This window comes from Pseudophryne corroboree, chromosome 9, assembly GCF_028390025.1.
Source record: "Pseudophryne corroboree isolate aPseCor3 chromosome 9, aPseCor3.hap2, whole genome shotgun sequence".
Classification (NCBI taxonomy): domain Eukaryota; kingdom Metazoa; phylum Chordata; class Amphibia; order Anura; family Myobatrachidae; genus Pseudophryne; species Pseudophryne corroboree.
In genome coordinates, this window is record NC_086452.1 from 94,074,177 (window position 1) to 94,100,258 (window position 26,082).

Sequence of the window (26,082 nt, forward strand, 5' to 3'; positions counted from 1 at the left end):
AACCACCCCTCCCCCACCCGCTGCACCTGCCCCTCCCCCACCCGCGGCAGTCCTGCAACCACTTCTCCCCCACCCACGGCATCCCCGGACCCCCTCCTCCATCCACGTCTCCCCCGCACCCGCCACTCCCCTAACCACAGCACCTACTAGTTGATTCATCAGGACCTGCGTGCGCTGTGCGCCGTTGCAAGGGGCTACGACCCCTTAACCATTGCACACCCTTTGTCCGTGCAATATTTAACCACTCACACAATTATGATTGGAGGTAATACTCCACAAGGGCGTGCAAGAGTTAAGGGGGCGTAGCCCCTTACGACGGTGTAAAAAGCGCCCGTAGAGCGCAATGAATCACCTAGTATCAACATAATTTCTAAGGACACTTTGCTAATGAACAGATACATCTCAGCACCTCACACAGAAAAGCTGCCTAGGTATACCTTTGTGTATTACATTCCCCATCAAGGCATGTTTACCGAGTGTGGTTATTATATATGCTTAAACACTCCTATTTAATAGATGTTATGTTATAAAGCCACAGCTGGGCGTTTAAATGGAGATTGAGGTTCAATACAGAAAAATGCAAGGTTATACATTTTGGGACTAAAAACAAACTTGCATCCTACATATTAAACGGGGAAAGTCTAGGGGTAACGGTTTGGGAAAAAGATTTGGGGGTACTCATTGATAAGGGTGATCTTCAGGTTGCCGGCGGCCGGGCTCCCGGCGACCACCATACCGGCGCTGGAATCCCGACTGCCGGCATACCAACATCTTTTCTCCCTCTTGGGGATCCACGACCATATGCGCGCCACCGTGCCCGCAGCGAGTCCGCAAGGGGCTCATTTGCGCTCGCCCAGCTGTCGGTATGCCGGCGGTCGGGATTCCGGCGCCGGTATGCTGTTCGCCGGGAGCCCGACAGCCGGCATACCATACTACACCCATTGATAATAAGCTTAATAACCGTATGCAATGTCAAAGCGCAGTAAAGAAGGCAAGTAAGGTGCTAGCGTGCATAAAATGGGGAATTGGGACAAGGGACGAGAGTGTAATCCTGCCGCTGTACAAATCATTGGTACGTCTGCACCTGGAATATTGTGTTCAGTTTTGGGCGCCACTATATAAAAAAAGATATCGGTGAACTCAAAAGGGTTCAAAGGCGAGCTACTAAATTGATTAAAGGGCTAGAGGGACTGGATTACGAGAAAGGCTTACTAGGTTGAATATGCATACACTGGAAAAGAGGCGTCTAAGAGGAGACATTATTAATAATACCTTCAAATATGTAAAGGGGCACTACAAAGAGTTATCAGAGGAATTATTTATTAAAAGAACTCTGTTTAGGACACGTGGGCACTCGTTGAGGCTGGAGGAAAAAAAATTCCGTACGCAACAGAGGAAAGGGTACTTTACTGTTAGGGCAATAAGGATTTGGAATTCCTTGCCAGGGAAAGTGGTAATGGTAGACTCTGTAAACGCATTTAAAAAAGGATTGGATGAATTTCTGATTGAAAAGGATATCCAAGGTTACAACATTTAAAATATTGACGTAGTTAATCCGGGTGTAACATGATTTATAGTTGTTAACTAGTCATAAAACATTCTTCAGCAGGTACAGTAAAATCAACTCAACTTAATACAGAATACAGGTTGAAAACGATGGGCATTTTGCCTCTTTTCAACCTAAATTACTATGTTACATGAGTCGGACTCATAAAAATAACTATATATTCTATAGATGAGATTAATAGATTTTTTCTTGTTAGTATTTTTTTTTTTAAATGGTGTAATGACAGGGACCAAAATCTCCAAAGCAATGACTGGCCACAAATGAAGTTGAGCTGCCAGCGTGGGTCCAGGGCAGCCGGCAGGGGAAGACTGCGAGCACTGGTGTCCCGGGCCCTTACAGAGTGAGGGGCCCATCCCCGGCTCCTATCGCAGATACTTGAAGAGCTATACCAGGGGTGTACCACGGTGGGCTGATGCGCAGGGAGGACTTCCTAAATCAAGCCTTCCCTGTGCATCAGCTCTCTGTGAATCATTCCTTCAGGCAGGGCTGCCACCAGAAATTGTGGGGCCCGGGACTGACAAAATAGGCAGCCCCCCCTTTTACAAAAAAATATTTTAGGCAGATATTTTGGCCAAAAATTATCAAGCCTGCCACCACGTCAAGGTAGACTCTTTAGGCAGGTACCTAACCACCCTCATTAAATAAACCCTAGTGCCCGATATGCCCCCAGTGCCAGTTATGCCCCCAGTGCCGCATACAGAAATGACCCCACAGTGCCAGATATGCCCCTAGTCCGAGATACATATATGCCCCCACAGTGCCAGATATGCCCCCAGTGCCACATACAGACATGCCCCCACAGTGCCTGCCAGATATGCCCCCCAGTGCCAGATACAGAAATGCCCCACAGTGCCTGCCAGATATGCCCCCAGTGCCAGATACATATATGCCCCCAGTGCCAGATATGCCTCCAGTGCCAGATACAGAAATGCCCCACAGTGCCTGCCAGATATGCCCCCAGACACCCAGTGCCAGATATGCCCCCAGACCCCAGTGCCAGATATGCCCCCAGTGCCAGATGCAGAAATGCCCCCACAGTGCCTTCCAGATATGCCCCCAGTGCCAGATACATATATGTCCCCAGTGTCAGATATGCTCCCACAGTGCCTGCCAGACATGCCCCCAGTGCCAGATATGCCCCGATTGCCAGATACAGAAATGCCCCCTCAGTGCCTGCCAGATATGCCCCCAGTGCCAGGTACACATGTCCTCACAGCCCCGAGCCCCCTCTCACAAAACACACAGTCACAACATACTTACCTTTACAAATCCGTCCTCTCTGTTCTCCCACGCTGTCTGCTGCTGCCGGCCTCCTCCTGTCCCTAGCTCCGCGGCTCCTCTTCACCCGACGCACGCTGTGTCGCATCCGAATAAAATAAACTTTATTAAAAAGAACAGCAAGCAGCAGCTTGCTGTGATAGGCGGCGGGCCGGCGGGATATGAAGGGGCAGCCGGCCAGCCACGGCCAGTGTCACAGGCGGTGGCGGCCGCCGGGAATAGCCACGGCTGGCTGTGTGTGCAGCCCGGGCCCTCCACTCTGACAGACTGGCCGGGCCCGAGACAACTGTACACAGGGCACCCCCTTGATGGCGGCCCTGCCTGCAGGTCCGTAATGCACCACCCATATGTAACTACACAATGTTTTTTTTTTTTTTGGGGGGGGGGGGGGGATGGGGGGGGGGTTGTCTCTTTTGTCAGTCCCGGGCCCCACAATTTCTGATGGCAGCTATTGATACAGGTGACATGAGTTAGTGTGAGAAGGGGTGTCGCTGGCAGAGTGTGACCCTCTCATTGATGGACCACCCCGAAACCGGAATGGACAGAGTTGGCCCTAGGCATAGGCAAATTAGGCAAATGCCTAGGGCATTTGGTATGTTTATGGGCACAAGCAGCTTCTGCTGATTAAAATGATATGCGGCATGCCTATATTCTGTGTGTGACTGTGGATGTATTTGCATACGAAATGCTATGTTACAGTGTATTCCTGGAAATCACTGTAACGTAGCATTTCGTGTGCAGATACAGTCAGTGTCGCACACAGAATATAGGCATGCAGCATATCATTTTAATCAGCAGAAGCAGCTTGTGCATCCTAACTACATAGTAATGCAAATAAGATGCATTTTTATTTTGAAAAAGGCGTCCAACGTTAGCAGAGCTGCCAGCTGACTCACGCCAGGCATCTCCTGCTGCATGGCGTATTGAGGCATGTTGTAAGAGGACACATCTCTATCCAAGCAGGGGAAGAGGTCACAGTGTTAGCAGCCATGTGAGTGCTGTGTGCAGGTAGGTTGGTTGCAGGGACGTGCAGTCAGGGGAGGCAGTGCCTCCCCTGCCATAATGATTGAAGTAATTCAAAGAAGATATTTATAACACCTTCTGGGCCATAATTATCCTCTTTGAATTTTTCTAATCATATTTGCTGTGGAAACACAGCCAAATGTGGGTGGGAGGCAGCTGAGAGCGCTGCCTCCCACTGACAATAGTAAAGTGCCTGAGGCTGGGGGCGGGAAGGGGGCGGGACCAAACGGAAGGCAGGAAAAGCCCATTGAAAAAAACGTAGTAGAGGCACCAGCAGAACTGCCTCAGTGACAGGGGCGTGCCTGCATCCAACCTCAGAGCAAGCCCCTGTCAGTGAGGAAGATTTGCTTGGTCAGCGGCTCCAACACTGTTTCCTGCTGTCACTTCTAGTGCTGAGTGTGGATCTCGCTCTACCTCTCCAGGTGCTGGTCGCAGAGGTAAAGATGGTGAGGTAAGGCCATCATAGTTTACATTTCCACATATCTATAGCTGGTATAGCACTGTTATAGGGGGTGGGTGGGGGCTCTGGTTCCCTGCACCTGGCTGCTATAGCCACGAAAAGTAGGGTCAGGCTGCTGCTGTCAGGGTCAGAGCTACGGCAGGAGCAGGCTGCGTGTCACTGTCTGCTCCTGCCTTTTGTTTTCAATCCCTCAGCTGCTGCCTGTGGATGGGTTAGGCTGCAGGGAAGGGGGGTTAGGCACCCATGGGGAGGGTTAGGCTGCGGGGAGTAAAGGGTTAGGTTTAGGCAATGCAGAAGGAATGTTAGGTTTAGGCATTATAGGAGGAGGCAGGGCCATAACTATTGTAGGTGTGTGCCGATGGTGCCTTGCCCAGAGCGCACATGCATTGAAGCTAAGATACACTCCCAGAGGGCGGCGGCCTAGCGTCTGCAATGCTGCTAAAATCTGCAGTGGTATATTGCACATTTCTTATATATCAGTGAATGTCATATTTTGCAGTGGGGAATAGAATTTTTATGACTGTTTAAATAAATTACAGATTTTATTCAATATTTTTTATTGGTATTTGTGTATCATTATTTGATCAACAGCCGGCGCCAGTACACATTCTCCTTGTATCTTTGCAAATATCTAGGGATTTGACCTTCCCTGTACAGGCTGCCGTTGATAGCTCCCTTTTATACAAAGAAAATAAAAGAGTGCGCTATGCCTGCTGTAATTTGTAAAAGTGAGCTCTGCCTGCCGTGCCGTGTAAAAGGGAGCTCTGTGGTCACGCCCCTTCCCCATGAAGCCACGCCCCTATAATTTTGGCGCGTGCCTGCGGTGCACACTGACTCTTATTTGTATATAGGGGGGCACCGATGTTTCTTGCACACAGCGCTACAATGTCTAGTTACGGCACTGGTGGGAGGTTAAGGTTTGGCTACGGAAAGGGAAGGTTAGGGGGTTGGGAAGAGGGGAGAACACCTCCTACTCACCCCAAGCTGTATGTTGGTGTAAATCGAGTTTTGTTAACCAGTGCCTCCCCAGTCATTGACCTCACCGCACGTCACTGGTTGGTTGTGCAGTAGTGTTCAGCATATGTGTAAGGGGCATTATGTGTGTCATGTGTATAAATGCATTAACAATGTGCGGCAAATGTGTAAAGGGCACTATGTGTGCCATTATGTGTATAAGGGCATTAATAATGTGCGGCATATGTGTAAGTGACATTATGTGTATAAGGGCATTAATAAAGGTTGGTTTAATGTGTAAGGGGCATTACTGTGTGGTATTTTGTGTATAAAGGCATTACTAATGTGTGGCATTATGCGTATAAGGTGCTCTACTGTGTGGCGTATGTGAATAAAAAGCAACATGGTGTGGTGTAATGTGAATAAGGAGAAATTCAGTGTGATGTAATGTGAATACGGGGCACTACTGTGAGGAGTAACATTTATAAGGTAAAGTGGTACTACTGTGTGATGTAATGTTAATTAGGGACACTATCGCAAGATAAAATAAATAAATATGCACTACCGTGTGGCGTAATTAGAATTGGGGGTACGATTGTGTGGCCATGGCCCTTCCCAGCAAGAACACACCCCTTTTTGGTCTGTGCTATTTAAAATATAGGGGGTAGGAACACCAAAATGAGGACTGCTATGGGTGAGGGGTGATGGTGCTGGCAGAGGGGTGCGTGGTCAGAGGCGGAACTAGCGGCGGTGCTAGGGTGCAACAGCCAAAATCTTGCAAGGGCATCATATTGGTCAGTGCCGGCTCTGGGAATGTAGCTGTAACAACCAGCAGCTTCACATGTAAGAAGCTGGTTCTCCTTCATGTGCCGATTCAATTGTTTTGGGCATCTAGAAATCCTCTCTAAACGGGAATGTTTAGACGCCCAAAAATTTGTCACTATTCAATTGTTGTTTGGACGCCCAAAAGTGTAGAGTTTGCACACATTTCTTCTTGCAAATCAGGAGGCTGTGAGAAAAAAATGTGTCCTCTGCGGCTGTTGGGCGCCTGAACGGCAGAACAACTGAATTGCTGCCATTGGGCACCATCTAGTGGCGTCTGCCAAAAAACCCAAACAATTGAATCGGACCCATTGTGTGGGGGTGATTCGGTAGCATTAAAAACACTGAATGAGTGACATTATTTAATTCTGGTGTGCCCTGAACACCTATGTTTGACATGTGGTGTGTAACCAGAACTTTCCCTTGATATTGGCGGATAAATTAAATAGACTTCCTTGCATTCTCCTCAGAATAGATAAAAAGAATATACAGAGAATGCAGGTGCACACTCTTTAGTGCTAAGCACTGTTAATCAGAATAATTATAATCATCTAACATAGAGCAAAACTGAGGTGTTTAGCATAATTTTTGGCCAAAAATATGGTTCCACCAACCGAGACTAGGTGACCTCCTCATCTGGTGGGTCCCTAACACTAAGGTTTAAGTCCATATATAAGGTCCCCCCACCATATATTCTCTTCAAAATGCAAGAAAATAAAGCAGCCAACACTCAAAAGATACTGCCTTATGACTGCCACCCTTGACTGTACAGGTGGGTACAGGATCATGTGAACCAATAGCTTACATCTCCATACCTGGGTAATGCTTTTATCAGCTTTAAGAAAGTTTAGTAAAAGCATGAAGGTTAGTAAAAGCATATTTCTCAAAAATATGGCTGTATCCAGATAGCATATATCAGATGATATCCTGTGTAACTTGTATTGTTTTGGGCATCTAGAAATCCTGTCTAAACAGGAATGTTTAGACGCCCCAAAATTTGTCACTATTCAGTTGTTGTTTGGACGCCCAAAAGTGCAGAGTTTGTACACATTTCTTCTTGCAAATCTGGAGGCTGTGAGAAAAAAGTGTCCTCTACGGCTGTTGGGCGCCTGAATGGCAGAACAACTGAATTGCTGCCATTGGGCACCATCTAGTGGCGTCCGCCAAAAAACCCAAACAATTGAATCGGACCCATTGTGTGGGGGTGATTCGGTAGCATTAAAAACACTGAATGAGTGACATTATTTAATTCTGGTGTGCCCTGAACACCTATGTTTGACATGTGGTATGTAACCAGAACTTTCCCTTGATATTGGCGGATAAATTAAATAGACCTCCTGGCATTCTCCTCAGAATAGATAAAAAGAATATACAGAAAATGCAGGTGCACACTCTTTAGTGCTAAGCACTGTTAATCAGAATAATTATAATCATCTAACATAGAGCAAAACTGAGGTGTTTAGCATAATTTTTGGCCGAAAATATGGTTCCACCAACCGAGACCAGGTGACCTCATCTGGTGGGTCCCTAACACTAAGGTTTAAGTCCATATATAAGGTCCCCCCACCATATATTCTCTTCAAAATGCAAGACAATAAAGCAGCCAACACTCAAAACATGCTGCCTTATGACTGCCACCCTTGACTGTACAGGTGGGTACAGGATCATGTGAACCAATAACTTACATCTCCATACCTGGGTAATGCTTTTATCAGCTTTAAGAAAGGTTAGTAAAAGCATGAAGGTTAGTAAAAGATTAGTAAAAGCATATTTCTCAAAAATATGGCTGTATCCAGATAGCATATATCAGATGATATCCTGTGTAATTTGTATTGTTTAGGTGCCAATATATTCACTAGATGTCCTGGAGAATCTTAGTGCATATAACACCTGAGCTAAGTCTTAATTGATACACAAATGACATGTTGGAAAGTTTGGGGTAAGTTAGCCTCAGGCAGTGACCTCACCTTTCCTGTATGTAGCCGAGAATCCTGTGCTGCCCACGTGCTTGTCTGAATGAAAAATGACAGACAGAACGTGCCATGATGACGTGATATTTGGGGGGAAATTGGAACCACAGAATGTTCCCAAAAGATTTCCGTCATCCCTGGTTGCTCCATTGTAAATCTTCACATAATCATATTCGCAGGCATCGTGGTACTCCAGGCTGAATTCCTGGAACGTGAGTTGTATGGTGGATCCCTCCGACACAACAATCAGCCAGCTGCACTCAGTGTAAGGTGGGTACACCCTAGGGAAGTTCGGGGTGGACAGGTGTCCTATCGGGGCAGAGAGCACGCCACCACACTTGACGCCTGTGGAAGGAGAAAAATGAGGAAGGTCATTACACAGTATATTACTAGCATCATGAGTGATATGTGGGAGTAACCAAATTAAAACTGCTCTTAGAACCTCTTTCTCACAGTTCTTTTCTCTAAACATCCAGTCAACCAAAATTTGCATTTAATTTAGACATTTTTCACTAAGCAGCAAAATCAGGGCTAACGAGTTAAGGTTAAATATCACAGACAACAAGTTTAACCAAGAACAGCGTCCATTAAGTCTTATTTGCAATTAAAATTCCTCCATTTTGAATCTACAGCTGAAGTGTTGTATTTGAAAGGGTAAAGTAATTTGAGCGGTCCGTCTGCATTTCATGCACAGAGTAAAGTACCTCATGAAATTGCCGCTTACCTTTCCGTGTGTGAACCCCAGGCGCTTTCCATAACACACTTATCATGAAGATAAACTTGCAATGAATATTCTGCATATTGCAGTGCTGGGACTGTAATATATCCACTGCTCTCAGACTCGGGTACAGATAACTCACAGAGACGGAGCTGCTTTAGAATAAATAATTCATCTGTTGTCTGAATGGGAACTTGATCTCACTTTGCTCTCCACCCTCAATGTTCTGATGTGTATTTGTTGTCCTGGGATTTACACTATCATGTTCTCTACCTGCATTAAATCACAGAGAGATAGGGGGGCACAAACCAGGGCCGTCGCTGATGGTGGCCAGTGGCGTACAGCCGTAATGGTCCTATTGTTAAAGTAAATTAATGTACAGTGGGAAAAGTGCTCGGTGATGCACATTGCAATGTTTTCTGTCATATATGAGGGACGGAATGCAGGAATAGCTATAGACACTGGGTGCAGCATGCATAGTGGGCCCAAATCAGCTAATTCATTTTCGTGCATTACAAACCCCATTACAAATGTTATTTAAAATACTTCTCTTTAATACATATCAAATGATTATGTAATAAAAAAAATGCTTTTTATACAGTATCTATATTCAGGTACTGTATCCTAGGGGTAATATTCATTTTACTCTGCCCTTAAAGTTCATATTGCATTAAAATTAGAGATGTGCACCGGAAATTTTTCGGGTTTTGCCTTTTGGTTTTGGATTCAGTTCCGCGGCCGTGTTTTGGATTCGGACGCGTTTTGCCAAAACCTCCCTGAAATTTTTTTGTCGGATTCTGGTGTGTTTTGGATTCGGGTGGTTTTTAAAAAAAAACCCCTCAAAAACAGCTTAGATCATAGAATTTGGGGGTCATTTTGATCCCATAGTATTATTAACCTCAATAACCATAATTTCCACTCATTTCCAGTCTATTCTGAACACCTCACACCTCACAATATTATTTTTAGTCCTAAAATTTGCACCAAGGTCGCTGGATGACTAAGCTAAGCGACGCAAGTGGGCAGCACAAACACCTGGCCCATCTAGGAGTGGCACTGCAGTGTCAGACAGGATGGCACTTCAAAAAAATTAGCCCCAAACATCACATGATGCAGAGATAAATAAATTAAAAAAAGAGGTGCAAGATGGAATTGTCCTTGGACCCTCCCACCCACCCTTATGTTGTATAAACAGGACATGCACACTTTAACAAACCCATCATTTCAGCCACAGGGTCTGCCACACGACTGTGACTGAAATGACTGGTTGGTTTGGGCACCCACCAAAAAAGAAGCAATCAATCTCTCCTTGCACAAACTGGCTCTACAGAGGCAAGATGTCCACCTCCTCCTCATCGTCCGATTCATCACCCCTTTCACTGTGTACATCCCCCTCCTCACAGAGTATTAATTCGTCCCCACTGGAATCCACCATCTCAGGTCCCTGTGTACTTTCTGGAGGCAATTGCTGGTGAATGTCTCCACGGAGGAATTGATTATAATTCATTTTGATGAACATCATCTTCTCCACATTTTCTGGAAGTAACCTCGTACGCCGATTGCTGACAAGGTGACCGGCTGCACTAAACACTCTTTCAGAGTACACACTGGAGGAGGGGGGCAACTTAGGTAAAATAAAGCCAGTTTGTGCAAAGGCCTCCAAATTGCCTCTTTTTCCTGCCAGTATACGTACGGACTGTCTGACGTGCCTACTTGGATGCTGTCACTCATATAATCCTCCACCATTCTTTCAATGGTGACAGATTCATATGCAGTGACAGTAGACGACATGTGAGTAATCGTTGGCAGGTCCTTCAGTCCGGACCAGATGTCAGCACTCGCTCCAGACTGCCCTGCATCACCGCCAGCGGGTGGGCTCGGAATTATTAGCCTTTTCCTCGCAGCCCCAGTTGCGGGAGAATGTGAAGGAGGAGCTGTTGACGGGTCACGTTCCGCTTGGGTTGACAAGTGTCTCACCAGCAGGTCTTTGCACATGTGCAGACTTGTGTCTGCCGGAAAGAGAGATACAACGTAGGCTTTAAAGCTAAAATCGAGCACGGCGGCCAAAATGTAGTGCTCTGATTTCAACAGATTGACCACCCGTGAATCCTGGTTAAGCGAATTAAGGGCTCCATCCACAAGTCCCACATGCCTAGCGGAATCGCTCCATTTTAGCTCCTCCTTCAATCTCTCCAGCTGCTTCTGCAAAAGCCTGATGAGGGGAATGACCTGACTCAGGCTGGCAGTGTCTGAACTGACTTCACGTGTGGCAAGTTCAAAGGGTTGCAGAACCTTGCACAACATTGAAATCATTCTCCACTGCGCTTGAGTCAGGTGCATTCCCCCTCCTTTGCCTATATTGTAGGCAGATGTATAGGCTTGAATGGCCTTTTGCTGCTCCTCCATCCTCTGAAGCATATAGAGGGTTGAATTCCACCTCGTTACCACCTCTTGCTTCAGATGATGGCGGGGCAGGTTCAGGAGTGTTTGCTGGTGCTCCAGTCTTCAGCATGCGGTGGCTGAATGCCAAAAGTGGCCACCGACAGCATCTCTTGCACGCCTCTGTCATTTTTTAAATAATTCTGCACCACCAAATTCAATGTACAGTATGTGCAAAACATGGGACGTGCTGGAATTTGCCCACATGTAATGACGCACAATATTGGTGGCGTTGTCCGATGTCACAAATCCCCAGGAGAGTCCAATTGGGGTAAGCCATTCTGCGATGATGTTCCTCAGTTTCCGTAAGAGGTTGTCAGCTGTGTGCCTCTTATGGAAAGCGGTGATACAAAGCTTAGCCTGCCTAGGAACGAGTTGGCGTATGCGAGATGCTGCTACTGGTGCCGCCGCTGCTGTTGTTGCTGCGGGAGGCAATACATCTACCCAGTGGGCTGTCACAGTCATATAGTCCTGAGTCTGCCCTGCTCCACTTGTCCACATGTCCGTGGTTAAGTGGACATTGGGTACAACTGCATTTTTTAGGACACTGGTGAGTCTTTTTCTGACGTCTGTGTACATTCTCGGTATCGCCTGCCTAGAGAAGTGGAACCTAGATGGTATTTGGTACCGGGGACACACTACCTCAAGAAATTCTCTAATTCCCTGTGAACTAACGGTGGATATCGGACACACGTTTAACACCAACACTGCTGCCAAGGCCTGAGTTATCCGCTTTGCAGCAGGATGACTGCTGTGATATTTCATCTTCCTCGCAAAGGACTGTTGGACAGTCAATTGCTTACTGGAAGTAGTACAAGTGGTCTTCCGACTTCCCCTCTGGGATGACAATCGACTCCCAGCAGCAACAACAGCAGCGCCAGCAGTAGTAGGCGTTACACTCAAGGATCCATCGGAGGAATCCCAGTTAGGAGAGGACTCATCAGACTTGCCAGTGACATGGCCTGCAGGACTATTGGCGTTCCTGTCTAAGGAGGAAATTGGCGTTCCTGTCTAAGGAGGAAATTGACACTGAGGGAGTTGGTGGTGTGGTTTGCAGGAGCTTGGGTACAAGAGGAAGGGATTTAGTTGTCAGTGGACTGCTTCTGCTGTCACCCAAAGTTTTTGAACTTGTCAATGACTTCTGATGAATGCGCTCCAGGTGACGTATAAGGGAGGATGTTCCGAGGTGGTTAACGTCCTTGCCCCTACTTATTACAGCTTGACAAAGGCAACACACGGCTTGACACCTGTTGTCCGCATTTCTGTTAAAATAATTCCACACCAAAGAGGTGACTTTTTTTGTAATTTGACCAGGCATGTCAATGGCCATATTCATCCCACGGACAACAGGTGTCTCCCCGGGTGCCTGACTTAAACAAACCACCTCACCATCAGAATCCTCCTTGTCAATTTCCTCCTCAGCGCCAGCAACACCCATATCCTCATCCTGGTGTACTTCAACAGTGACATCTTCAATTTGACTATCAGGAACTGGACTGTGGGTGCTCCTTCCAGCACTTGCAGGGGGCGTGCAAATGGTGGAAGGCGCCACCTCTTCCCGTCCAGTGTTGGGAAGGTCAGGCATCGCAACCGACACAATTGGACTCTCCTTGGGGATTTGTGATTTAGAAGAATGCACAGTTCTTTACTGTGCTTTTGCCATCTTACCTCTTTTCAGTTTTCTAGCGGGAGGATGAGTGTTTCCATCCTCATGTGAAGCTGAACCACTAGCCATGAACATAGGCCAGGGCCTCAGCCGTTCCTTGCCACTCTGTGTCGTAAATGGCATATTGGCAAGTTTACGCTTCTCCTCAGACGCTTTTAATTTAGATTTTTGGGTCATTTTACTGAACTTTAGTTTTTTGGATTTTACATGCTCTCTACTATGACATTGGGCATCGGCCTTGGCAGACGACGTTGATGGCATTTCATCGTCTCGGCCATGACTAGTGGCAGCAGATTCAGCATGAGGTGGAAGTGGATCTTGATCTTTCCCTGTTTTACCCTTCACATTTTTGTTCTCCATTTTTTAATGTGTGGAATTATATGCCAGTAATATATCAATAGCAATGGCCTACTGTACTGTACTATATGTATACTGCTGGTCACCAAAATGCTGCACTGTCCTACTATATACTGCTCACAATAATGCAGCACAGAGATAGTATACTTGACACAGAGCTGCAAGATACAGCAATGGCCTACTGTACTGTACTATATGTATACTGCTGGTCACCAAAATGCTGCACTGTCCTACTATATACTGCTCACAATAATGCAGCACAGATATGGATAGTATACTTGACACAGAGCTGCAAGATACAGCAATGGCCTACTGTACTGTACTACTATAATTATTTACTGGTGGTCCCCAGTACCCACAATGCAGCACACTGAGCACAGATATGGAGCGTTTTCAGGCAGAGTACGTAGATATTTTCAGCACACTGAGCACAGATTATTTTCAGCACACTGAGCACAGATTATTTTCAGCACACTGAGCACAGATATTTGCAGCACACTGAGCACAGATACGGAGAGCTTTTCAGGGAAAGAACGCAACCACGTCCTCTCCGTTCAATCTCCAATGCACGAGTGAAAATGGCGGCGACGTGCGGCTCTTTATATAGAATACGAATATCGCGAGAATCCGACAGCGGGATGATGACGTTCGGCCGCGTTTGGGTTAACCGAGCAAGGCGAGAAGATCCGAGGCTGCCTCGGAACCGTGTAAAATAGGTGAAGTTCAGGGGGTTTGGGTCTCGGAGAACCGAACCCGCTCATCTCTAATTAAAATGTGAATAGAACAAGTATTTATAAATAATACATACTTACCCACTCTTCCTGAATGTCAAGTAGACCTGAAATAGTAGGAATCTCCCTGACTCCATGAAGAGTCTAGAAATCTCACCGATTGCCCCTTACCCCCATTATGTAGATGTTATATACTTGGGATAAGGAAATCAGAGATCTATAGATCTGGGTCGACTTAGCAGGGGGGTGGGGCAGAAGTATGACGCCTCGAGGGGGCAGGGTGGAGGCAGAATTGGGGCATGGTGACCGCCATTGTAGCCATGCCCCGCTTTGTAATGCCAAAATTACCGCCACTATACAGCAGGGGGAGTGGCTATGATGACGAGATTCAGCGAGAATTGCGTCGACTTGCCGGACCGTTCACTTTACTCACTAAGTGGGCGGCCATGCAGAGGGTATCTGCAAATTCGGTAGACGTGCCTGTTCTTCCGAAGGTCCGGGAGGGCCATACGATTATCGAGAGCCTCCCGGCAATTCCGGGAGAGTAGGCAAGGTTGATATACATTCAAATGGGATCATCAGTGGCATTTCCCTGCATTAGTTATAAGGGAATGCAGTTAATATCCTGAATGATGAGATCCCGGTGGTCAATATACCAATGCCGGAATCCAGAAGGACACCATAAGCCCAGCGGCTAACTCCCGACGGAGGTCAAGATCCCGGCGTCAAAATACCGACAGCCGGAATCCCGATTGTTCTTCCAGCAGGACGCGCTCACGTTCTGCCACGGAGGGTGGGAGGTTAGGTTTAGGCATTTGAAGGGGGTTAGGATTAGGATGCAGGGGCGGGAAGGGTATGGTTAGGTACTGGGGAGGGAGGGTTAGGTTTAGGCACTTAGAAGTGGAGGTTAGGGTTAGGCACCAAGTGGGGAGGGTTAGGTTTAGGCAGCGGGGAAGGGAGGGTAAAGGGTTAGGCACCACGGGGAGTGTAAGGTTTAGGCACCCACAAAGGAGGGTTAGGGTAGAGGGCAGGGGAGGGTTAGGGTACTTTCCAGTGGGCTGCCAGGATTCTGATGGCCGGAGTGCCACTGTTGGTATTCTGACCATCGGCATCCCATCCATCGGGATATCATACTGAATCCGTTATAAGCTTACTTGCCTAACCTCCTTGAATGGCCATGAGGCATTGGGAAATAGTGTGCCACTCCCGGCCCCCTGGAAAGGTGAGCAAGCCTCCCGCAGTGTCGCAGCCCCCCGTCAGTCACTGGCAGCCTCAGCAGCAAGTGTATGGGCGGTGTGCAGACCTGCCAACACACTCATGATATGTCAGATGTTCAATTGAACAGCCGACATTTCAACCAGTGTGTACCCAGCATTACCGAGCAACAACTACAGCAATGCTCAGGCAGAACCCTACACATCCGCTTTAACACTGCGCTCACAGACGTTGCTTTCACAGGCTCCCTGAAATGCTATTTTAAAAGTAGGCAAATATTAAATAATATCTTGTGTCCTCTTTTATATTCTGAATGCAGGGCCGTATTTTCATATTGGCTTAATGGGCAGTATAAGGCTGATAGCTGAGGGTCCCCTTTTTCCAGGGGTACCAGATTTTTGAAAATCAGCCCTGGGGAACCGGAGATATCTGACTTCAAAGCAGTGGTCCCCATCCTAGCCTGTTTATTGCTCTTCCCAGCCAGATATATCAGGTTTTGTCTAAACACTTAAGGTGCGTACACACTGGCCGATATATCGACCATTCTCTTGAACGGCTGATATGTTGTCGGTCCTTCGGGTAGTGTGTATGAGCGATATATCTGTGAACTCCGTCATTCACAGACATATTGCGTTGGCCCTGCTGCACAGCCGACGGCCAATATATCATTAGACATATTAACACGTTGGTGTGTGTGTGTACGGATGGTCAGCCGACTGCCCGTATACAATCTGCAGCAGCCGGCGGTGACTGATATCTGAACTGGGCGGGCGTGTGTAAATGCCAGCCCAGTTCATGTCGTCAGTCCCCAATGGACCAATGGATTGCGCAGTGTGTATGCACAGCACACTGCCCAATCCGGCTTTAGATATATCTGCAGATCTATTGATCTGCAGATATAGCTGTAGGTGTGTACCCAGCATTAGAGTTTTTCTGAGGGTATACTCCAAAAGCTGGGACTCTCCCCTATTGGAGGACACTGGTAGCTTGTCTCTACTATGCTTATAACCAGAGATATCAGCCTTCCAGCAGCTGGTCCCTGTTCCAGCTCCACACACCTGGTATGGGTGTAGTATGTCGCCGGGAGCCCGACTGCCGGCAAAGTGAAGACCACCCACCTGGTATGCAGTTTTGTATATTCACTGGTAGATTGCTCTGGCTCCTGAACTCTAAACCTTAAGTCCCCAGTACCTCCTGAAAGGTGGACCTCTCTAGATTTTTATCCCAATGAAAGCTAAGAAATCTATTTCCTGATACTGGAGATATCTGCAATCAAGCAAGCTGCTCCACCACTGGAAAATGATGAATATTAAGCCCACTCCACTATCCATCCCTCCCCTGTGTATTAAACACCCCCTACCAACCTGGAAGTCATGTACCAGGGCTTCTTCTTTCAGCCCCCCCGTAGCAAAAAATTAGTGCGCGCCGGAGGCGCACGCCAAAGAATAGGGGCGTGGCTTCATAGGTGAGGGGCGTGGTCACAGTTATGCCCCCAGATATGCCCAAGTAGTTGTGCCCCCCGGTTGATTTGCCCCCACTAGATTTGCCCCTAGTTGCTTTGCTCCAGTACTTGTGCCCTCTGCTGCTGTGCCCCCTGTTGTACCCTCTGCTGCTGTGCCCCCTGTCACTGTGCCCTTAATAGTTGTGCCCTCTGCTGCTGTGCCCCCAATAGTTGTGCCCTCTGCTGCTGTGCCTCCTGTTGTGCCCTCTGCTGCTGTGCCTCCTGTTGATGTGCCCCCTGTTGTGCCCTCTGCTGCTGTGCTTCCTGTTGATGTGCCCCCTGCTGCTGTGCCTCCTGTTGATGTGCCCCCTGTTGAGCCCCCTGCTGCTGTGCCTCCTGTTGATGTACCCCCTGCTGCTGTGCCTCCTGTTGATGTGCCCCCTACTGCTGTGCCTCCTGTTGATGTACCCCCTGCTGCTGTGCCTCCTGTTGATGTGCCCCCTACTGCTGTGCCTCCTGTTGATGTGCCCCCTGTTGATGTGCCCCTTCCACCATCAGAGCTACCATCGTTGCACCCCCCACCCCATCGCTAGAGAATGGGTAGGGGCCTCGGGGCATTGCTTTGCCCAGGGGCCTACAATGCTGTCAAGACGGCCCTGTCTGAATGTACAGGTAAGCTATTATTTACATATGACATTGTTATAGCACATCTGTTTGAACATTAAAGGAACAATATTTTCCCAAACTGGCAGTCCTGGCTGCCCATATAGCGGGACACATGTTGGGGACGGGCATGGCTGTAAATGTAATCTTCCCTGTGGAACTAAAACATGTTACTGCTATTAATTCACAGGGCACCAGAAGGCTCAAAGTTCGATGCATCACAACCACGATGCCATGCGGTTGCCAGCACGCTGTTTGATGTCTCATCATTTTTCAAGTGAGAACATCAGTGCACCACCATGCCCACCAATATACAAGTCTGACACTTTATATATAGGGGCTCATTCTGACCCGATCGCACGCTGCAGTTTTTTGCAGCGTAGCGATCAGGTCAGATCTGCGCATGCGCCAGCGCATGGCCGCCCGTCGCTGCACTACGATCGCCTCTGCCTGATTGACAGACAGAGGCGGTCGATGGGCGGGAGGGGTGAAACGGCGGTGTTTGGCCGCCGTTTCGTAGGTGCGGTCCGGCCAACGCAGGCGTGGCCGGACCATGCGGGGAGTGGCCCGTCACACGCAACTGCTGCGGGCCGGGGAACGAAGAGTAGCTCCCGGCCAGCACGCAAAAGCTGCGCTGGCCGGGAGCTACTCTTGAAGTGCAAAGTGATGCTATGCCTTTGCACTTCTGCGGTGTGTGTGTGGGGGGGGGGGGGGGGCGGCACTGACATGCGTGGCGGACTAGCCCTGTGCTGGGCGTCCCCCTCCCCCCCGCATGTCAGTGTGAATGATCGTAGCTGTGCTAAATTTAGCACAGCTATGATCAACTCGGAATGACCCCCATAGTTCCTATTTTTTATTTTTTTTACGGTGTTGTAAATGTATACCGTCAGTGCTCAGCCATGTTATGCCAGTCAGCTTATGGACCATTCTCTTTATAAAATATTACTAAAGGGTAACTTGAGACAAGGGGGGTAATTCAGACCTGATCGCTCGCTAGCATTTTTTTTGCAGCGCTGCGATCAGATAGTCGCCGCCTACAGGGGAGTGTATTTTAGCTGTGCAAGTGTGCGATCACATGTGCAGCCGAGCGGTAAAAAAAGATCTTTTGCAGTTTGTCAGTAGCCCAGGACTTACTCAGCCGCTGCGATCACTCCAGCCTGTCCAGGACCAGAATTGACGTCAGACACCCGCCCTGCAAACGCTTGGACACGCCTGCTTTTTCCAACCACTCCCTGAAAACTGTCAGTTGTCACCCACAAACGCCCTCTTCCTGTCAATCTCCTTGCGATCGGCCGTGCGAATGGATTCTTCGTAAAACCCATTGAACAGCAACGATCCGCTTTGTACCCGAGCGACGCGCCTGCGCATTGCAGTGCATACACATGCGCAGTTCTGACCTGATCGCAGCACAGCGAAAAAAGCTAGCGTGCGATCAGGTCTGAATTACCCTCAAGGTGCAGGATGCACAGCTTCTACTGTTTTTGGTTGTGCCCAGTGGCTTCCCCTTGTATCTGCCTGAGCTCCCTCAGACTGCCTGGAACCGTCCACCCAACTGGGGAACAGCTGCAGCATACCATACAGGGGGGGAGATGTATGAAATCTTGGATAGCGATAAAGTGGAAAGAGATAAAGTAGGAACCAATCAGCTTCTGTTGTTTTTGAAACACAGCCTGCAAAATGACAGTTATGAGCTGATTGGTTGGTATTTTATCTTTTTGCATTTAAACCCACTCCATGCTTTAATAAATCTCCCCCAGGCTAAGCCAAGCTGGCAGCCCCTTCGATAATCAAGCACCCAATCTGGCTGGTAAGTGTTATCTACACCCGGCAGTCCTGAAGCCTCACCACCAGGGACGTGCAGTCAGGGGAGGCAGGGGAGGCAGTGCCTCCCCTGTCATTACTGATTAAAATAATATAAAGAAGATACTTATGACACACATTCTGTGTCATAAGTATTTGCTTTATATTATCCTAATCATCCCAGTCCTGTGTAAAGTGTTTGGGAGGCACCGATCGTGGTGCCTCCCTGTCAGATAGGGAAAAGTATGAAAGCGGGGGGCAGGCGCGGGCGGGGCCTAGCAATGGGCATTAAAAGCCCATTGAAAAATCATGGGAAAGCGGCACCATTAGTGGTGCCGCTTTCACACAGGGACGTGCTTTCAACCTATGAAAGCACGTCCCCTGTCAGTCAGGCCACAGTGATTGGCCAGCGGATCCGTCACTGGATCCGCTGTCAATCACTGTTGTGGGTGCGGCGGAGGTGCGGGCGTCGGCGTGGGTGCTGTCGGCGTGGGTGCGGGCGGCGGGGGTGCGGGCGGCGTGGTTGCGGCGGTGCGGGTGGCGTGAGTGCGGGCAGCGGTGCAGAGTTTGAGCAGCGGAGCGATAACCCATTTAAAAAATGGCGCCTCAGCGTCATTTTTGAAATTGAAGATGGCCGTCGCGAGCCAATCACGGCTCGCCGCGTCATCACTCCGCCCCCTCTGGCTGACTTATATAAGTCAGTGCGAGGGAGCGGCTGTCAGTCCGACGGCGGAGGAGGAGCGGAGAAGAGCTCCTGAAGGTTGAAGACGCCGGAAGTCCTGGATGGGCGGCAGCTATGCAAAAGAGCTTAGCAGCCGCCGCCCACCAGGTGAAGACGCTGGAAGCCCTGGGGAAGGCGGCGGCCATGCAAAAGAGCTTTAAGGCCGCCGCCTCCCAGGTGAAGACTTCAGAGGAAGACGCTGGAAGCCCTGGGGAGGTGGAGCCCCCCCAGGTGAAGACGCCTGAAGCCCTGGGGAAGCGGCGGCCATGCAAAAGAGCTTAAAGGCCGCCGCCCCCAGGTGAAGGCCCTGTGCAATAAAACTTATTTTTTAAGACTGTGTGGTGTTTTTATTTTAATATTTTCATTACAGGTGGGCAACAGGTGCCAGCAGGCCATTTATGTCCGGGAATGCTGGCACTTGTGGTTCTCCAAGTGCCAGCATGCTGGGGCAGGCTTGCTGGGACCTGTAGGCCACCTGTAAAGAACAATGGGGGTAATTCCAAGTTGATCGCAGCAGGATTTTTTATAGCAAATTAGCAATTGGGCAAAACCATGTGCACTGCAGGGGAGGCAGATATAACATGTGCAGAAAGAGTTAGATTTGGGTGGGTTATTTTATTTCTGTGCAGGGTAAATACTGGCTGCTTTATTTTTACACTGCAAATTAGATTGCAGATTGAACACACTACACCCAAATCTAACTCTCTCTGCACATGTTATATCTGCCTCCCCTGCAGTGCACATGGTTTTGCCCAATTGCTAACAAAAATCCTGCTGCGATCAACTTGGAATTACCCTCAATATTACTATTCTTTACAGGCGGACTACAGGTGCCAGCGGGCCCATTATGTCCGGGCATGCTGGCACTTGTGGTTCTCCAAGTGCCAGCATGCTGGGGCAGGCTTGCTGGGATCTGTAGGCCACCTGTAAAGAATAATTTTAACAATGAACCCTGCACCCACCGCCACCAGGGGTGCGGGGCATAGCAGCCCTGGGCTGACTAGCTTGGGGGGGGGGGGGTAGATTAATGCTATGGCAAGGGGACCCCATACCGAGTGTCTCCCCTGCTATGGCATTACCCCCCCTGGCTGGTTCTGCCTGGTGCTGGTTTTACAAATAAAGGGGGGGGCTACGCTTTTTATTTTTTGTTCCCTCTGGGGGGGGGGGGGGGGGGATGTTAGCTGCTTGTGCCTCCCCAGCCACTGACCTCACCGCACGCCACTGCTCACCACCATATGAACTGGACCAAATTAAAAGGGTACCACTTGCCACTATCACTCTCTCTCTTCTTTGGCACAACAGAGACTAGGAGCCAGGGCTACTGTTGGGCTGTGACTGGATCCTCTATACCATTGTTACCTGCCAAAAGCCTAGTTGCCAGAAGAGTGAACAGTGTGGCTCAAAGACTGGGACATTGCTCCGAAGTATACCGTGCCCATAACCCATTTAGGGCAGGGCTGTTCAGAATGGCTCATTGTGAGGTTAACACCATGGATTCTATTACTTGCAATCTTTAGGGCTGTAAATAGGTGTGGGCGAGCAGTACCGCTGTGCAGGCCGCATGGTCTAGGAGGCAGAATGGTAGCTTCCCTGCGGCACCTGTAATTGGCATGCAGGTTATTGGGAATGGCAAACTGCAGCCTAGAAAGCCACCACCTGGAGCTTCCTTAGGACACTCTGGACTCTGTTAATATTGTTATATGTATTATATATCCAGTATATATTTAAAAAAATACATTAAAACTGTACTTTCTAGTTGTATCCTGAAATGATACTCAACCTCTAGGGGTACCCGGGATTCCCCAGCCAACACTTAAGGCTGCCTTTGTGATAACCAGCTAGCCAGAGGCGGAACTACCGCCAGTGCAACCAGTGCGTTGCACTGGGGCCCGCCACTGTCCAGGGGCCCAAAGCATGTAATGAGTCAAACTGACTCATTACATGCCGCTGTGTGCTGCGGGCAACCGCTGCCCGCAGCACACAGCCGCCCGGACAGAGAGGAGAGGAGCGCAGCGGCACGGGGGGAAGGAGGAGGAGGGAGGTGGAGGAGGGAGCCGCAGCAGCGCTTTACTACTGGTTGAGGCGCTGCTGCTGCTGTCCTTCTGCTTCACTATAGGCTGTCTTCCGAGAACAGCCTATAGTGAAGCAGAGGGACAGCAGCAGCAGCGCCTCCACCAATAACACAGCGCTGCTGCGGCTCCCTCCTCCACCTCCCTCCTCCTGCTTCTCTCCTGCCCGGGAATCGTGATCAGAAGCTGCACCGAGGAGCCTGAGCCAGCGGAGAGGGTAAGTATAATTAATCCTTCCTTTCTTTCTTTCTTTCTTTCTTTCTCTTTCTTTCTTTCTGTCTTTCTTTCTCTCTTTCCATGTACAAAAAGGGGGACTGTCTGCCGCAATGTGTAAAAATAAGAATTTACTTACCGATAATTCTATTTCTCGTAGTCCGTAGTGGATGCTGGGGACTCCGTCAGGACCATGGGGAATAGCGGCTCCGCAGGAGACAGGGCACAAAAGTAAAAGCTTTAGGATCAGGTGGTGTGCACTGGCTCCTCCCCCTATGACCCTCCTCCAAGCCTCAGTTAGGATACTGTGCCCGGACGAGCGTACACAATAAGGAAGGATTTTGAATCCCGGGTAAGACTCATACCAGCCACACCAATCACACTGTACAACCTGTGATCTGAACCCAGTTAACAGCATGATAACAGCGGAGCCTCTGAAAAGATGGCTCACAACAATAATGACCCGATTTTTGTAACAATAACTATGTACAAGTATTGCAGACAATCCGCACTTGGGATGGGCGCCCAGCATCCACTACGGACTACGAGAAATAGAATTATCGGTAAGTAAATTCTTATTTTCTCTGACGTCCTAAGTGGATGCTGGGGACTCCGTCAGGACCATGGGGATTATACCAAAGCTCCCAAACGGGCGGGAGAGTGCGGATGACTCTGCAGCACCTAGTGAGAGAACTCCAGGTCCTCCTCAGCCAGGGTGTGCCCCTGACCAAGTAGCAGCTCGGCAAAGTTGTAAAGCCGAGACCCCTCGGGCAGCCGCCCAAGATGAGCCCACCTTCCTTGTGGAATGGGCATTTACATATTTTGGCTGTGGCAGGCCTGCCACAGAATGTGCAAGCTGAATTGTACTACACATCCAACTAGCAATCGTCTGCTTAGAAGCAAGAGCACCCCGTTTGTTGGGTGCATACAGGATAACAGCAAGTCAGTTTTCCCGACTCCAGCCGTCCTGGAAACATATATTTTCAGGGCCCTGACAACATCTAGCAACTTGGAGTCCTCCAAGTCCCTAGTATCCGCAGGTACCACAATAAGCTGGTTCAGGTGAAACGCTGACACCACCTTAGGGAGAAACTGGGGACGAGTCCGCAGCTCTGCCCTGTCCGAATGGACAATCAGATATGGGCTTTTGTGAGACAAAGCCGCCAATTCTGACACTCGCCTGGCCGAGGCCAGGGCCAACAGCATGGTCACTTTCCATGTGAGATATTTCAAATCCACAGATTTGAGCGGTTTAAACCAATGTGATTTGAGGAATCCCAGAACTACGTTGAGATCCCACAGTGCCACTGGAGGCACAAAAGGGGGTTGTATATGCAGTACTCCCTTGACAAACTTCTGGACTTCAGGAACTGAAGCCAATTCTTTCTGGAAGAAAATCGACAGGGCCGAAATTTGAACCTTAATGGACCCCAATTTGAGGCACATAGACACTCCTGTTTGCAGGAAATGTAGGAATCGTCCGAGTTGAAATTCCTCCGTGGGGGCCTTCCTGGCCTCACACCATGCAACATATTTTCGCCAAATGCGGTGATAATGTTGTGTGGTCACCTCCTTCCTGGCTCTGACCAGGGTAGGGATGACCTCTTCCGGAATGCCTTTTTCCCTTAGGATCCGGCGTTCAACCGCCATGCCGTCAAACGCAGCCGCGGTAAGTCTTGGAACAGACATGATCCTTGCTGAAGCAAGTCCCTTCTTAGTATCTCTTGAAGTTCCGGGTACCAAGTCCTTCTTGGCCAATCCGGAGCCACGAGTATAGTTCTTACTCCTCTCCTTCTTATAATTCTCAGTACCATTGGGTATGAGAGGCAGAGGAGGAAACACATACACCGACTGGTACACCCACGGTGTTACCAGAGCGTCCCAGCTATTGCCTGAGGGTCTCTTGACCTGGCGCAATACCTGTCCAGTTTTTCGTTCAGACGGGACGCCATCATGTCCACCTTTGGTCTTTCCCAACGGTTCACAATCATGTGGAAGACTTCCAGATGAAGTCTCCACTCTCCCGGGTGGAGGTCGTGCCTGCTGAGGAAGTCTGCTTCCCAGTTGTCCACTCCCGGAATGAACACCGCTAACAGTGTTATCACATGATTTTTCGCCCAGTGAAGAATCCTTGCTGCCATTGCCCTCCTGCTTCTTGTGCCGCCCTGTCTGTTTACGTGGGCGACTGCCGTGATGTTGTCCGACTGGATCAGCACCGGTTGACTTTGAAGCAGAGGTCTTTCTAGGCTCAGAGCATTGTAAATTGCCCTTAGCTCCAGTATATTTATGTGGAGAGAAGTCTCCAGACTTGACCACACTCCTTGGAAATTTCTTCCCTGCGTGACTGCTCCCCAGCCTCTCAGGCTGGCATCCGTGGTCACCAGGACCCAGTCCTGAATGCCGAATCTGCTGCCCTCTTGAGCACTCTGCAGCCACCACAGAAGAGACACCCTTGTCCTTGGAGACAGGATTATCCGCTGATGCATCTGAAGATGCGATCCGGACCATTCGTCCAGCAGATCCCACTGAAAAATTATTTCGTGAAATCTGCCGAATGGAATCGCTTCGTAAGAAGCCACCATTTTTCCCAGGACTCTTGTGCATTGATGCACTGACACTTGGCCTGGTTCTAGGAGGTTCCTAACTAGCTCGGATAACTCCCAGGCTTTCTCCTCCGGGAGAAACACCTTTCTCTATCGTCCTAGTGGATGCTGGGGTTCCTGAAAGGACCATGGGGAATAGCGGCTCCGCAGGAGACAGGGCACAAAAAGTAAAGCTTTAGGATCAGGTGGTGTGCACTGGCTCCTCCCCCTATGACCCTCCTCCAAGCCTCAGTTAGATTTTTGTGCCCGGCCGAGAAGGGTGCAATCTAGGTGGCTCTCCTAAAGAGCTGCTTAGAAAAGTTTAGCTTAGGTTTTTTATTTTACAGTGAGTCCTGCTGGCAACAGGATCACTGCAACGAGGGACTTAGGGGAGAAGAAGTGAACTCACCTGCGTGCAGGATGGATTGGCTTCTTGGCTACTGGACATTAGCTCCAGAGGGACGATCACAGGTACAGCCTGGATGGTCACCGGAGCCTCGCCGCCGGCCCCCTTGCAGATGCTGAAACGAGAAGAGGTCCAGAATCGGCGGCAGAAGACTCCTCAGTCTTCTTAAGGTAGCGCACAGCACTGCAGCTGTGCGCCATTTTCCTCTCAGCACACTTCACACGGCAGTCACTGAGGGTGCAGGGCGCTGGGAGGGGGGCGCCCTGGGAGGCAAATGAAAACCTTTTTTGGCTAAAAATACCTCACATATAGCCTCTGGGGGCTATATGGAGATATTTAACCCCTGCCAGAATCCGTTAAGAGCGGGAGACGAGGCCGCCGAAAAAGGGGCGGGGCCTATCTCCTCTGCACACAGCGCCATTTTCCCTCACAGAAAGGCTGGAGGGAAGGCTCCCAGGCTCTCCCCTGCACTGCACTACAGAAACAGGGTTAAAACAGAGAGGGGGGGCACTAATTTGGCGTTAGAAATATATAAAAAAGATGCTATAAGGGAAAACACTTATATAAGGTTGTCCCTATATAATTATAGCGTTTTTGGTGTGTGCTGGCAAACTCTCCCTCTGTCTCTCCAAAGGGCTAGTGGGTCCTGTCCTCTATCAGAGCATTCCCTGTGTGTGTGCTGTATGTCGGTACGTGTGTGTCGACATGTATGAGGACGATGTTGGTGAGGAGGCGGAGCAATTGCCTGTAATGGTGATGTCACTCTCTAGGGAGTCGACACCGGAATGGATGGCTTATTTAGGGAATTACGTGATAATGTCAACACGCGCCAAGGTCGGTTGACGACATGAGACGGCCGACAAACAATTAGTACCGGTCCAGACGTCTCAAAAACACCGTCAGGGGTTTTAAAACGCCCGTTTACTTTAGTCGGTCGACACAGACACAGACAGGGACACTGAATCCAGTGTCGACGGTGAATAAACA

The 26,082-nt window shown here is 49.1% G+C and overlaps 2 protein-coding genes across 2 annotated transcripts in view; one reads left to right on the forward strand and one right to left on the reverse strand.

Annotated features, from left to right (window-relative positions):
• CDCP2 (CUB domain containing protein 2) overlaps nt 1-8,906 on the reverse strand; it is a 40,923-nt gene extending 32,017 nt beyond the window's left edge. The window contains exons 1-2 of the mRNA XM_063939633.1: nt 8,799-8,906; nt 8,072-8,419 (exon numbers count right to left, since the gene is read on the reverse strand). Of these exons, the coding sequence (XP_063795703.1) occupies nt 8,072-8,419; nt 8,799-8,874 (424 nt within the window). The 5' untranslated portion in view covers nt 8,875-8,906. The remainder of the gene's footprint in view (nt 1-8,071; nt 8,420-8,798) is intronic.
• LOC134957614 (dynein light chain Tctex-type protein 2B-like) overlaps nt 8,258-26,082 on the forward strand; it is a 119,422-nt gene continuing 101,597 nt past the window's right edge. Inside the window, exon 1 of the mRNA XM_063939635.1 lies at nt 8,258-8,344. The gene's annotated coding sequence lies outside the window, so the exon portion shown is untranslated. The remainder of the gene's footprint in view (nt 8,345-26,082) is intronic.